Genomic DNA, 15,550 nt, shown 5'->3' with positions numbered 1-15,550 from the left:
ATCTTACCTTTTTCAGAAGCCAAGGTCAACAGACACAATAATTCAGCACTGATTCCAATATATATTTCCACGCAACCTCCAGAAGTAACTGTTTACTGTCACAGGTTGCTTCCCTGCAACGTGAACCCGCTTAAAAGTTCATGACAAATCATGCAGAAAACCAAGTGAACGCCCAGAGTTTGCTCATTAACTAGATGTCGAACAGCCACTTTCTCTCAACAAACTCAAAACCTGTGAGGAAAGGGCGAGCATATTTAAATTCACTGTAGTGTAAAGGACCGTACCAAGGAGTCTTTGTGTGTAATCGGCTTCCCGGCATCCCTTTGGAAACTGCTGAAGTGTAATGCAAATGAACAGACACAATATTTTCTACTGATTTGCATCTTTTATTTCCACGATGATTAATAATTTCAGATCCTGACGTGTTGGATTGTTTTTTTTTTCACAATATATGTTGCGTTATTAGTTCAGATCACAGTTGGGTAGGTAATAGATGCAAACGTTTCTTTTGAACCACAATACTGCTATATTTTCAAAGGCGTTAAAAGAACCCTAGAAAACAGCGCATCTTCTTTCGCTCCAGTCCAGTGAAAAGTCTATGCGTTTTTTCTTCCATCAACACTCACCGTTTACCTTGGTCTTACAGTAAGGTTGGTTTTAAAGGTTTCGACTGTAAATATGCAGCATACAAAAACTCATTTGTGTCCTCATAAAAACAACAGTCAGAAGGCACTTTTGTTTGGTACGAGAGAACAAAATGACACAAAAAAAAACACCAAATCACAGTTGTTGGAAACTACTGATGAAGACTGCCTGCATAGCCTCAACTGAAAAATAAAGTTGAACAGTGTTAACACGCCGGCCAAGAAAAATACACATGTCCTTGTTGATCATTTTCTTTATAGTCAAGAATATTAAACTCGTCTTTCTTAAAAAAAAAAAAAAAAAGAAGACGCTTTGTTTTATTTATTTTCATTGTGCGTCAAAAGGTGAACTCAGATGTGTATTTGCTTGCCAAGGATTATTGTAGGCCGTTGGTCCATTGAGGATCTAGAGTTGTTGGTTGGATGAATGGCATCCTCTGAAGGCCAGAGCTGAATGGACGGACGGATGGATGATGGATGGAGGGTTGTGTTTTGGAGGCAGTGTTGGGCTCGTGTGCTACCTGGCCCTCAGGCTCTGTAACACACTGTAAACGTCCGTCTCTCGACTCAGGCCTTCAAACAGTGGCAGTAAATCCAGGAGCTCTGTGTCTGTCATGTCATCAAACCACGACTGAACTGGCACCTGCACACACACATAAACAGAAACGTGTTTGTTAAGCTAGTAAGAGTGTTTAAATGTGTGTTATTAAATGTAGTTACTTTATGGGGCTTGAGAATTGCACATTTCTCTGTTAAGATAAACCCCTCAAAAAGCGTATTTCCTTCTCATTTCTGTGGTGGAATGTGAATTTTGATTTTCATACAAAACAACAACAAACAAATAATGACAGAAATGTCCTCAGTGAACTATACCTTAAAGAAAGTACACATTTACTGGACAGTCAGAAAAATTGGGTTTACATGTGTGAAAATAATAATTATTATTTTTATTATCATTTTTTCAAATGAAATTTTGGCAAATGTCTGATAACATTTCAATACAACTGTATTAAGTATACTTTTGATGCTATTAGTTTGTTGTGGTTTTTATGATAATTGTATTATTAGAATTATTGTTTATTGACTTATTTTAATTCAATTGGTATTACAATGTAATCATAAAAATATACAAAATATCATAATTATTATTAAATAAAATATCAAACAAAAAACGATATTTTACGAATTATAATAAATCATATATAATTATTTAAGACATTTAAAACGACCAATTATTTTAATGTTATTATTTAAAAATGAATAAAATATATAGATCTACTATTATTTATTGTTTTTATGAGAAAATATTATATGAAATATTTAATATTTTACTATCTATCTATCCATCCATCCATCCATCCATCCATCCATCCATCCATCCATCCATCCATATATATATAAATTTAGATATTTTATAATTAAAAATATAATATTTTATATAAAAAATATATAAAATTTTTATATTTTATATTAAATATTTTATAATTTAATAAAAATAACTTTTTAATAAAATTATAATTTTAGAATTATTTAGAAAAGGACAATACTACTATTATTATTGATATTAGCATATATACTGTATTTCCCAGCATATATACTGTATTTACTGGGTTGTTATAGAGGACTAGACAGATTTTATCAGTCGCTTTGGTGCATTTCTCACAACACTATTTACATTTGCACAACATTTAATGCTTTTCTCAAAACAATTAGCACAAACTACAAAAGCTAGTTGATAACCTGCAAAAGTGTGTCACTTGCTCAAAATCGATAGCTCAGTCCTTAAATGCAAGTATTGATGTCAATGAAAGTGTCAGTGTCATCAAGATGACAAGTCCTGTCACCATTGTTTATGAACAAGACAGTCAAACGGCTTTGTTATGTTTTCATGATGACAGTTTACTCTGAACATTTTTTACAATGCAAAAGTCAGATTTTGGTGACACTTCCTGAAATTGCTCCAGATAAAATTTCATGAAGGATTTTGACAACTAGTTCAACATTTTTGTATGTAATGACTGAAGTAATGAAATAAAGACTATTAGTTTTATATGGAATGACTATTCAGCATTCACAAGTTTAGTTCATTTTGACTGATATGACATAAGCAAATGATAATGTTATAAACAGCAGAGAGTTGTATGAAAGAAATTGATGCATGTCCAAAAGCATTTGCAATTTGTTGGAAGGAATGAGAAACTAATACTATGATGTGCACAAATGACTAATTGTTTTGAGAAATGCATTAACTGTTGTGCAAATGTAAATAGTGTTGTGAGAAATGCACCAAACCCACTGAGAAAACCTGTAAATTATCAGTTTAATAACTGAAGCATAAAAAGTGTATAAATAAATCACAATTTAAATGAATAATTAAAAAACAAAGTTCAAATTATTAGATAAAGGGTATGTCTGGATATATATATACATACATATACATACATTTTTTGCATAAAAACCAGAGTCCAAAGAAAACCGGAGTCCCCCACAGTCCAAAGACATGCGGTACAGGTGAATTGAATAAGCTAAATTGGCCGTAATTTGAGTGTGTGCAAGAGTGTGTGGGTGTTTCCCAGTGTTGGGTTACGCCTAGAAGGGCATCCGCTGCATGAAACATGTGCTGGATAAGTTGGCGGTTCATTCCGCTGTGGCGACGCCTGATCAATAAAGGGACTAAGTCGAAAAGAAAATGATTGAATGAATGAATCTTATTTCTAACTGGCACTTCCGGTCCTCCAGGTTGTGGCTGGAGAGGCATAAAATATGTACCAGAGTAGTTGGCGGTTCATTCCACTGTGGTGACCCATGACAAATCAGAGACTAAGTGAAACGAAAATGAATGAATATAAACTGTATAATATAAGCTTATAATTTTTTTGTACACTCAAAACGTACATTCAAAATGTCATTCTGATTTCATAATTAATTACGTTGGCCTATGAAGCAATGTTGACAGATAAATAAATGCACACACAGTATACAGTTCTTATGCCAGTCATGTTTGGTGTCCTGAGAAGAGCTCTCTGCCATCTCACAGATAACAGGCTTTAATCAGCACCTTCAGCTCATTAGTGTGAATACAGAAGAGCAGCTTCTAATCTAACAGGAGGGATGGAGACGCAGCTCCTCTCACCACAGACTCGCTCTATAATTGATGAGAAGTTTTGACAAAGGAGTGCGGAGTGCCAGAGGCTCGCTTTTTCCTCATTAGTTCAGTGGAAACAACCCCAAAAATGCACACAGTTCTGAGATTCAACAAGCCGCCTTTATTATTCACCTCATTCTGCGCTTGATTGGTGTGTTCAGATTATGAGTAATTTGTATCGTTTCATTCAAAGGAACTGAAACAAATCACTTCAACTAATACGGCTGTGTTACTAATAATCCACATACAGAGCCAGGGATTCTTCAGACCTTTTTAAGACCATTCTGGATTCAATTAAAAACCATTTTCAATGAGAAAACTATTGAAAACAGTTGAAGGCAAAATTATTAGCCCTCCTGTGAAATTATAATAGTTTTTCAAATATTTCACAAATGATGTTCAACAGAGCAAGGAACATTTTAACAGTATTTCCTTTTACAGTAATATATATAATAAATACATAATAAATAATAAAAACATTTCAATTTTTGTGACACCTACATCCGTCATTAAAAATGCAGGTTTATGTTTTAAATAATAACTCTGAATCGAACTGAGGCATTCATTTTAGGCCTATTTAAACTACAAAAAGTCTATGCAAATTAATGCAACACTACAGTATATGTAAAAACTAAATTATTCTATACTTTAGTAGCCTATAAAAAGGTCAATACTGCATTATTGTTGCTCCTCATGCGCGTGCATTGAACCGCAAGTGACAGACAGGAAATTAATTAAAATAATATAGGCTAGAATTAAAATAATATAGCCCACTTTGCAGCTTTCTTTTAAATTATAGTAGGCCTATATAAAAATAGCGCCGGACCTCTTCTCAATGGTTCGGTGGTAATGTCTTTAAATAATTAATTAGGCCTATTTAATTATTAAATTTATTATTTATGTACAGTAATTGAGACATAAAATGAGATGGTAAAATATAATCAACAACGAAAATGTAAATTAAAACTGTAAATGCAAACATAAATGTCTTAGTCCTATCACTTTAAAATAACAAAACACTGTACATCTCTATTTATTTAGGCTAAAGCACTGATTTCTTTCTTTCTTTCTTTCTTTCTTTCTTTCTTTCTTTCTTTCTTTCTTTCTTTATTCATTTATTTGTATGTATGTTTGTACATTCATTTTAGTTGTCTTTTATTTCTTTAATTCCACTTTTCAAAATGAATCCTCATTTTACTTAACAAGTTTACAATGATAATAAAGCTTGTTAACAAGTTTTTAATGATTAATGAAGGAATTATAATGCTTTGTTTCATTGTTTATCTTCATTTACAAGTAGCAGAGTATTTACAGCTACTGTATAGGCTATTTCTGTCTGTTCGCATCCCGTTCCTTTGTGCCCCTTGGTGGCATAGTTGCTGCGGTCATACCTAAAAACATGTTCTTACTCCTTTAGAGCAGCGGCGGTACAAGGCATAATGGTAATGCTTGGAGAAAGTCTTATTTCTTATAGTTTTGCTGGAATAAAAAAGAAATAATGTCAATATTATTAGCCCCTATTATTTGTTTTTTTCTTCTTCTTTGGCTACAGAACAACCCACTGTTGTCCAATATCTTGCCTAATTAATCTACAGTAACTTGCCTGGTTGACATAATTAACCCAGTTAAGCTTCAAATTGCTCTTTAAGTTAAATACTCGTCCTTGATAAATATTATGTACTGTCATCATAGGAAAAACATAAATGAAGTTAGTCATAAATTAGTTATAAAAAATATGATGTATAAAATTGTGTTGAAAAAAATATTTCCATTAACTTGTTAAACTATAACAGAGTTGACAACAACAATTTCCAACTTTTTGTGTTTAGCACAAGATGCTAACCTCACACTACTGTAGATGCCACATGACATGTCTAAAACACTATTTTATGTATTTTCATATACAGTGCTCAGTATATATGAGTACACCCCTAACAAATCTCTCATTTAAATCATATTTTAATAGGAAGCTATAAAATATTATATTTGTGCATATATAGTCAGTACTGAAGCCAAATCTGGAGCTTATCTAACAAAATAACTCACAATAACAGTCAGAAAACTAGAAAACACCCAAATTTATATGTTACAGAAAAATATTAAATACAAATTTAAGAATCAAGAGAAGCAAAAAACTGAAAAATTTTGTTGAAATTTTGTAGGTTGTAATTTTATTGTAATTTAATTGTATTATTTTTCAATTTCTAATATGTTTGGTGACTAAAATATTATTTTAATAAATCTGTTTTGTTTAAATGCACTAAAATACATTGCCTAAATTCACTAAGAAATGGATACAAATATTCAATTTCAAAATAGGGTGCATTAAATTATGCTGAGCACTGTATATATATATATATATATATATATATATATATATATATATATATATATATATATATATATATATATATATATATATATATATATAAAATTATAAATTTAATAAAATTTAATTTAATTAAATTATGAGAATTAGTTGGCATGTAGCTACAATGTAACCTAAATTCAACAAACAAACTATCAAAATCAAGTGTGACCCTTAATTTAAGTACTATTGGTGTATCCTAAACATTCTGTAGAAAATTAACAACCCTTGGAAAATATTTTTAAAAGAATTACAATTTCACAGGAGGGCTAATAATTGTGTCTTTAACAATTTTTTTATTGGTATAGAACAGGAAAGCACCACAGTCGTTTGAGCTGCCATGAGGTTTTCTGGGCTATGATGAACACATACTGTACAGAATATGCACTCCAACCATTTCATTCTGCCACACTTTCTATTAGATAAATATATGTTGGTACTGACAGTTTGGCATGAATGCCATTTGAAGGGCCTTGCATTCATTTAAAACCTTGGAAATGTTTTGTGTAATCAGATGACAGATTCATGAAAACTTTGGCTATAGCTATTAAGCAAATAAAAGCTTAAAATGTATGTGGGGTTTTTCTTTGTTTGTTTAACTGTTTTGTGGGATGTCTGCCAATGTCTCATTTGCAATTGTAAGCTGCAAAAAAATGCTTTCTTGCTTAGATTTTTTTTGTCTTGTTTTTAGCCCAAATTTAGAAAAAAATCTTAGATCAAAAAGTATTTAATCTAGACAAGCAAAACATATAGTCTCATTTTAAGAAATAATTTGTAAAAATTAAATGAGTTTTTCCTTAAAATAATCGGTCAATGGGGTAAGCAAAAAAGAAAAACAACATTATTTTGCTAACCCCATTTAACTGATTATTCAGTTTGTTTTAAGAAAAAACTTTTGGCATATACATTTTGATGAATTATTTCCTAAAACAAGACAATATTTTTTGCTTCTCTAGAAAACACTTTTTGATTTAACAATTTGTAGATATTTGTGCTGGAAAAAAACAAGACAAAAAATATAAGTAATATAGCAAATTACATTTAAACTAGTAAAAAAACTACAACACCAGGGAAAAAGAAAAGCAAAAACGAAAGAAAAGCATCATTACTGGACGATATTGAGTGTGTATGATGGTGAACGTACAGCGTTCTCTGGGTGGAAGATGTAGGAGGCAGGTGAGTTGTCCACAATGATGACCTTGTTGAGCTCTCGGCCCAGTCGGCTGAGGTCTTTGACGTAGTTTCCCCGGTGGAACACACAGGATTCCCTGAAGAGCCGAGCCCTGAACACCCCCCACTGGTCCAGCAGGTCTGCTACAGGGTCAGCGTACTGTAACAATACAACACACCATGATGACCACACTGACCTGCTTACAGCCCTCAAATACAAGCTGATGTTTTACAGAATGTGTTATGTGTAAATGAAAGCATAAATTAAATCTCTTTGTCATAAAACCAATCACAAATTTACAAATCACCTGCGTTAAACTGTTTAATTCAGATGGATTTATTTTCCAGCACATTTTTGCTTCCTGGTGGCTTGGTTATGTACTATCAATTAAGGCAAATCAATGAAAGAAATCTCAGTTTTTTAAAAATAGACATATTTATTTGTGTTTTGAGTCAAAGTGATTAGCCAAAGTTGTATGGCTTTAGAATAACTGATGGTGATACTTTTCTTTTTTTTTTTTTCTTTTTAAATCTGTGTTATTATTATTTTTTAATTTAAAATACACACACATATTATATATATATATATATATATATATATATATATATATATATATATATATATATATATATATATATATATATATATATAAAATATTTTTAAAATATGTTAATATTTTGATTTGCTTATTATCAAAACCAATATGACCACTATTACAAATAATTTGAAACCGAACAAATGAATGTTTTATATTGTATTATACTATACAATATATTTATATTTAAATATTTAATCATATTTTAAATACATTTATAACATTCCATCATATATTATAATTTAAAATGTATCATTTAATATTAAATATTTTACATTTATTATTTCAATACATTGTGATATTTTATGAATAACTATTTTCTTGTAGCTCAAATCCAACAATAAATAAATAAATAAAAAGTATTTTTTTAAAAGAAGCTATTGATGATAATGATTATTACTATTATTAATAATATTATAGTATTTATAAAAATAGTACTAGTAATAGTAATATTTTTACTGTAAATTAAAATGAGTTATAATACAATTCATGCAAAAATGATGACTTAAAATATCAAATAAAAATATTTTTATTATTGTATTTACTATCAAACTAAATATAATTATATAAAATAAGAAAAAATGGTACTAAAACTCTCAATGAATGTTATAAAATAAATAAAATCCATCAACATGACAGTATCATACATGCATCTCACCTTAGCCAGGCTGGCTGTAAAAAGAACACATTCAAACAGTTCGCCCATTTTCTGCAGAAACTCGTCCACATGAGGTCTTTCAGCACGTACACCTTCAAACAAACCAACCACAATTACTAACAGAAAAACAAACAGAAACTCAACCACACGAGGCCTTTTCTGCACATACACAAACCAAACAAACAACAGTTACAACAGAAAACCAATCACTTCTGAATCCTGACAGAGAACAAACCTCTTCTGATCTTCTTAGTTGTTCAGTTGCTGCAACCCAGTGCAAGTAACCAAGAACAGGCCAACCCTGATCCACAAAGCCTATCCTGGATTACTTGAACCAGGTTCCAGCCACGCACTGACTCCATATCATCTTAGTTCAGCCTCCCCCTCCAGTGTGTTTACTGGAGCTCTGGGCTGCGTTCAGACCAGTGACGTCTGTTTTCTTTGAGTCAGTCTACCTCCAGCGAATGCTGTTCACTACATCACACTCCAGGAGAATGAATGATGGAGAGGAAATGAGTTCAGATTCAGACTGTGATTTAGCAGCAGCCCTTTGGGGACAGCGGCATATTACTTTTTCTTCAGAGATGAAAGGAAAAGCTGGATAAAAAAAAGATGAAGTCTCAGAGGACACGTGTTCAGAAAGGAAAGATATCATTAGCGCTGATGTCTTAATATGGAAAAGAAAATGCACTCAATAGTGAGGCTTTCACTGAGTTGAATTTCTACTAGCATTATATATATATAATGTTTTAATAACGGACTTCTTTTATCTTTGACATGATGCCAGTACATAATATTTTACTAGATATTTTTCAAGTTACCAGGGATGTGCAAGTTAGGGTAATAATAATAATAATCATAATAATAATAATAATAATATATATATATATATATATATATATATATATATATATATAATATATATATATATATATATATATATATATATATATATATATATATATATATATATATATATAGTGGCACTGGCAAAATGTTTATTATCTATTTGTTAGAGCTCTATCAGATCTGAGCTTAGTTTTTAACAGCAGATGGTGCTCTAGGGCTAGGCTAGATTAGTATCTAGATTAGATCAGAATTCTGACTTTTCTCTGGCAATTTTGAGTGTACATTTAACAATATTGACCCCTTCTATTTCTATTGACCTATTGACAACTGCAAGTTGAGATTTTTCCAACTTCCTACTTAAATAACGTTGCTAGAAGAACACCACTAGAACTTTGAGATCTGACCTGTGAACTTGGGGCAGACTGAAGAACCCAGACTCCAGTGAAACACATCATTTAACATCCCAGCACAAAATGAGAGAGAACCCTACTGATAAAGGCTAATTATGAGACCATATTAACTCTTTAGTTCAATATATAAGTCTTTTTTTTTTGGTCAGCTCTATTCAATGAAAGCCAGCATATTCTTTTTTAGTCATAATATTGAACAATAACATGATATGTTATAAAACATTCACATCTCACGTGATGAAAATGAGACTGTGATGCGCGATTAACTGGAATGCTTTGAGGCCAGAGCTATAGGACATTTCACTGCTGAAATTCCCACCTCTGACTGTGTCTGGAATGCAGTATTATACCTGGCAACCATAACTTTTTTCTGAATTCCAAGAAAAAAGATCATAATTGTAAGATATTAACTAAGGCTGCGTCTTAATCAGCACCCTAGCCACTGAGGTCTTTCATCAGTAGTTCGTGTGAATGAATTCAGGCACTGGTAAGAACAGTGATGAGCTTTGTTCATCACACATTCGGACACATTGAGTAAAGCTTGAAAACATCCTCATTGTATAGGATGAAAACTAGAGTTTATAAACAACAGCAGAACTAATCATTTTCATATATTAATTTTACCATGTTTTTAAAAGTATATCGCTAAATCCTTTGATTATTTCATATACCAGCAACATTAAACCAATACACAATTATAAATGTTTGCTAGATTGTTCCTAACCTGTCGAGCTATGTTAGTTCATGTTAACAATACAGAAATAATGGGTCGGCTTTAGAAAAATTAAGGTACAGTATATATAGTTAAGACAAAACAAGATAAGTTTTTCAACATATGGAATCCCCTTGTAGATTTCTGAAGGAAGCTGATACAAATCTTTTGTCTTTGTATAACTTGTGTGTTGTGTCACCTGATATACCAACACAATCTCATGGCAATTCGTAACTTTTTGATTTAGTGGCTAATTCGTATGCATCCGTACAATCTCATTCGTACAATTTGCTCATCTCCCAATGACGGTAGCGTTTAGAGGCGGGGTTGGGTGCCACGTCTCCTTTCTGAAGTCATATGATCTTTTCATATGACTGAACTTATGCAGATTCGTATGAATGAGCCACTAAACTGAAAAACTGTAAAATAGTTAAACTTAAAAGAGTTCATGAGATCAGGCTGGATTAATCATTGTTTTGATACCTTTATATCGTGTGTATGTACATGCATTTATTTATATATTTGTAACCTTTATTTATTATTTATTAATTTTTTTTTGCATGTTTGGTTTTGATTTCTATCAAAGTTACTTAAAGTTAAACGTTACTAAAATCAAAAAAGACAGTGTACAAAAAACAATACATAAATAACGGACTGCATTTAGAAAGTCTCTTATTTGTCATTACGTTTGATGATTTGGGTCATGGTTCATATTTCGGCATTTCAAACCCATTAAAGGCACACATTAATGCCTGAATTAGCTCTGATTTTCATGGTGCATTGTGGGAGTTTTCTGGGCACGAACGTTTCAGTGAAAATGTTGCAATTGAGTCAGCACTTAAAATGGCTGGTGAACTGATTAGCGCACTGACTACTGAACAAGAGTGCTGATTAAGACACACCCTAAGTATTGTAAACAAAATGTAAAGTGTGATCAGCATTTTTTTATCATGCAGCAGACAGAAGCTTCTATTAAGCTTAACTTGCATAGAACCCAAATATTCCTTTAATTTCAAGTTCTAAACACCTTCCAGTTTCAAGGTGGCTGAGAGCTTTGTTAATAATCCGTGTGAACATTTACTCATGGCTGCATGTGATGCCATTTGCACGGTACCTGATGAACTGTTCCGTCGATCTCCACAGGGACTATAAAATCTGCGTTGCTGATGGGCTGCGGGCACAAACAAGAAAGAACACATTAGAGGCCTGCTTGAAAGTGACTGAAAACTTGAATCAACGGCGCTGTTCTGGGAAAGAGCCAGAGGGGGACATTCATCGCGTCACAGCTAGCCGTAGTCAAGCCTTTCAATTACACTGCTTTAAGCTTCAAGGCAAGACACCACAGGTGATTAGGGTTTAAATTATATAAATGATAGTTTTCAGCATACTTTCCTATATGATTTATTCAACACAATCTCATGGCAGTGGCTAATTTGTATGAATTTGTACGATATTATTTGTATAATTTAGTATGATTTGTTTACCCCTAAAGTTGGATTTAAGGGTGGGGTTGGGTGCCACACCATCTTTTTAAAATCGTACATTTTTATACAACTCAAATGGAATTGAAACATTATTTCAAAGCATTCAGGCACAAGAAATTGTATCATTTGTAAAGTTAATATAAGTAAATTGTATTTCATTATTGATATGATAAATACTATACATTATTTTACGTTTGATTATTCCATTTCTGTAAGTGAATACAATTAAGACTCCCCAAAATCCAGTAAAGCACTGGTTATCCCATTTAGTATTTATCTACACTACAAAAAATGATTAGTCGACTCTACTTAAAATAAGTGAGTAAACCGGTTATTTTTAAAATGATTAGTTGACTTTCCTTAAAAAAGTGAGTAAACCTGTTGCCTTAAATTTTTTTTAGTATTAATTCACCAGCATCGACCACGCCACACTTTAAGCTAGACTTTATTGTAGGGATGAAATGCATGGTAAGGGAACAGTGGGATAAAGGGGAACAGAGGTAAGAGGATAAACAGTGAACAGGTAAGTAGGTTGATCGGGTGTCCTACAATGATGCCCAGAGACTCAGAGTGGGGGTACCGTCTCCGTAATATTTTGGTAGAGTAATCGGACCCCCGATTCAACCGACAGTAGGAGGGAAGAAAAGGTTATAAGGACTGTTTATGGGAAACAAAGAAATAGAGGGAGGGAGAGTGGGTTCGAGAGAATGAGAAGAACAGTGCTAGAGGGCAGGTCTGCCTTAAATAAGTTTTAGGGAGTAGGTGATTGGTTAAGGAGGCAAAGTGTGACGTGGTGCATAATTATAAAAGATAAATCAACTTAACTGTTCCAAGTTACAATGGGTTTACTCACTTTTTTAAGTAAAGTCAACTTCTCGCTTTAAATGCAAAGGGTTTACTCATTTTTTACAATATATAATCCCTTTTTACAGTGTGTGCTTGTAATTATTTGATTCTAATTTATGCATGATTCAATGCCCTTCAAAATCATCCCAATCAAACTAATTGAACAAATTCTTTACAAATAGAGCTATTAAAGCCATCTGGTGAAATTGTATTCATATCTCAATTAGGCATTGGCCGGTATAAGATTCTAACGGTATGATAACCTTGCATAAAACTATCCCGGTTTCACGGTATTGTGATTTCACCTCTAAAATATGATCTTTTTAAATGTCTGGGTAAAATACAAACACCTTTTTTCCTCTTTGAACACAATATATTTTATTTCGAGAAACTTTTAAAATATTTTGGAGCAGTAAACATGCCAGGCTAAATAATTACAATGAATCATTGACTTCCGCTATCTTCATTAGTTTCAAAACCACAGATTTCTTTCAACTTGAGGCATGTTTGGATATCTTTTTTGCTGGAGATACTGTTGTCCTTAAAAACTTCAAACAAAATGCAAAAAACGAACAAACTTGCATATACCGTAGGGACGGTATAGCAGAAAAATTTGGCAGTTTCAAAGCCTTGACTTTTCCAAACCGCGATATACAGTACCTTACAAATGGTTATTGTCCCATGCCTAATCTCAATATTTACACAAAATATAGCTAAATATTCAACTAACTCAATGCCAGATTTTTTCAATATGGTGCTATTCTATCAGAAACATATCACAGAAATCTAAAAGTTTGATCCATTTTACTTACACAAACTAGTTTTGAATGTTTTTACAGAGGGCATTTTTAGGAATCTCTTTCAATCACTCAATAACTCAGTAAAATATTGGTTGATTTAAATGGTGTAAATAATTAAAACATAAGAAATAAAATAAAAAATAATTAAATAATTTGTAAAAACATAAAAAAATGTTGCAAACTATGATTAGTATGAACAAATCTTTCTGTAAAAACCTCCAGAATACAGATATGAATAAACATGTTAAGTAAAAAGTTGCTGAAGTGTACATTTATGGCACAGCACATGAAAAAAAGCTCATTTTGAGAAAAAAAACAGCCTTTAAAATTGCGTATTGAAATTAAACTGGATGTTTCAATGTTTTCTTGACAGAAAAGAATTGTAATTCAAAAAGCCCAACATCTCAAAACTGACAGGTGCATGAAAAACAGTGTTTTGCCTGCAGTGCTTCGCCTTAAGAGAGAAAGAGAGTGTGAGTGTGTGAATGATGTGTGTGTTTCTGACAACTGGGAACTGCAAATGTCTTTGAAAAGAGACTAGATATGTTTTTAAAGGAAGCGGAAGGAGAGAGAAGAGGAGGTGCTGGGAGATGATGAAGGAGACTCAGGCGTCTCTGTCTTAATGCACAGACAACCAGACCAGGATAATGACACTAAACTTTTGCTCTGAGGCTCGTTCATAAGAAGGGGATTCTGTGACTCTCGGTTATGATTGGATGGCTGAGAAGGAGCTTGTCTGACCTATTTTGCATTACTTTATCGAAATCTATCTTGTTTCGAAAACAAGTATTCAGGTGCAGGAACATGCTCAAATCAAGTGTAAACATTTATAATTTTACTTTATTTTTTTTTGTTTGCTTGGTATAAAGAAGAAATAATATATTTAGTCCTGCATGGTTTACCTGTTTTTAAGACCACTTCATCACTCTAAATAATAAATATTTAATATTTAAATAATACAAGTGTAATTCATTGTTAATATTCTTTATTTTAATTTATTAGGTATTAGTATGAGTAAAATATGTGTATTACATTTGATTTGTGATAACATTTCTTCACAATTAAATTTAAATATTGTTATTTACATTGTTTTTTATTCAAAAAAAATGACGAATGGCCAGAATAATATTTTTCAATGAAATTGATTTCTTTAAAATGAACAATCATGTCTGAAAACATATCTCTAAATATTTAATGTTGTTTTATTTAAAAAAAAAAACCTCTAGATAGCAATATTTTTATTTTACATTTGGGAGAAACGTTGTCAGGTTACAGAATACAACTAAAAATAATGTAACACAAACTATATACTGTATCATACATTTTAAAGTGGCCTTTTTGTCAGTGCATGGTTTCTACATGCTATATTTTCAGGTTTAAAACGTTAATAAAATAACTGACTCCAGATCAGTTTTCACAGTAAGCTGATGTACACAATATTAGTTCATAATATGGCCAGCAGGAGGAGTGTGTGATCTATTTGATTCTGCATTGTGATTTATTTGCTAGAATTTGACATTTTGAATCCTATTATGATATAAATCTGATACTGTATATACGATTTTCAATCCAAATCTACATTCATCTTTACGAAGATTTATCATAAGCTTACACTGCCATGTAAATGAAAGAATGAACTCTCAGAATGTGCAGTACAGTTTGAGATTTTGGAGATAATACACACACATACAAACATTATGTCCAACTCAATGTCTCTCATTGCTTTTATACTGATATTTGCAAAATGATTATTAAATAGCTCTATAAAAGTATTTGTGTAATGACCCGTACAAATATTTATATAACCAAGCAATTTACAACCAGACTGAGTTAATTAGTGTAAATTAGCATGTTGCTAGCATATTTCT

General features: G+C 31.9%; 1 protein-coding gene across 1 annotated transcript in view; it reads right to left on the bottom strand.

Annotated features, from left to right (window-relative positions):
* Positions 1-933: 933 nt before the first annotated feature.
* The window catches only part of ctdspla (CTD (carboxy-terminal domain, RNA polymerase II, polypeptide A) small phosphatase-like a), a 79,127-nt gene continuing 64,510 nt past the window's right edge, over positions 934-15,550 (bottom strand). The window contains 5 exon segments of the mRNA XM_056450350.1: positions 934-1,287; positions 7,302-7,487; positions 8,582-8,661; positions 8,664-8,673; positions 11,667-11,723. Of these exon segments, the coding sequence (XP_056306325.1) occupies positions 1,162-1,287; positions 7,302-7,487; positions 8,582-8,661; positions 8,664-8,673; positions 11,667-11,723 (459 nt within the window). The 3' untranslated portion in view covers positions 934-1,161.

The sequence above is a fragment of the Danio aesculapii genome, chromosome 24 (assembly GCF_903798145.1).
Source record: "Danio aesculapii chromosome 24, fDanAes4.1, whole genome shotgun sequence".
Classification (NCBI taxonomy): domain Eukaryota; kingdom Metazoa; phylum Chordata; class Actinopteri; order Cypriniformes; family Danionidae; genus Danio; species Danio aesculapii.
The sequence above is the reverse complement of the archived record's forward strand: the minus strand, read 5'-3'. Positions and strand labels throughout refer to the sequence as shown.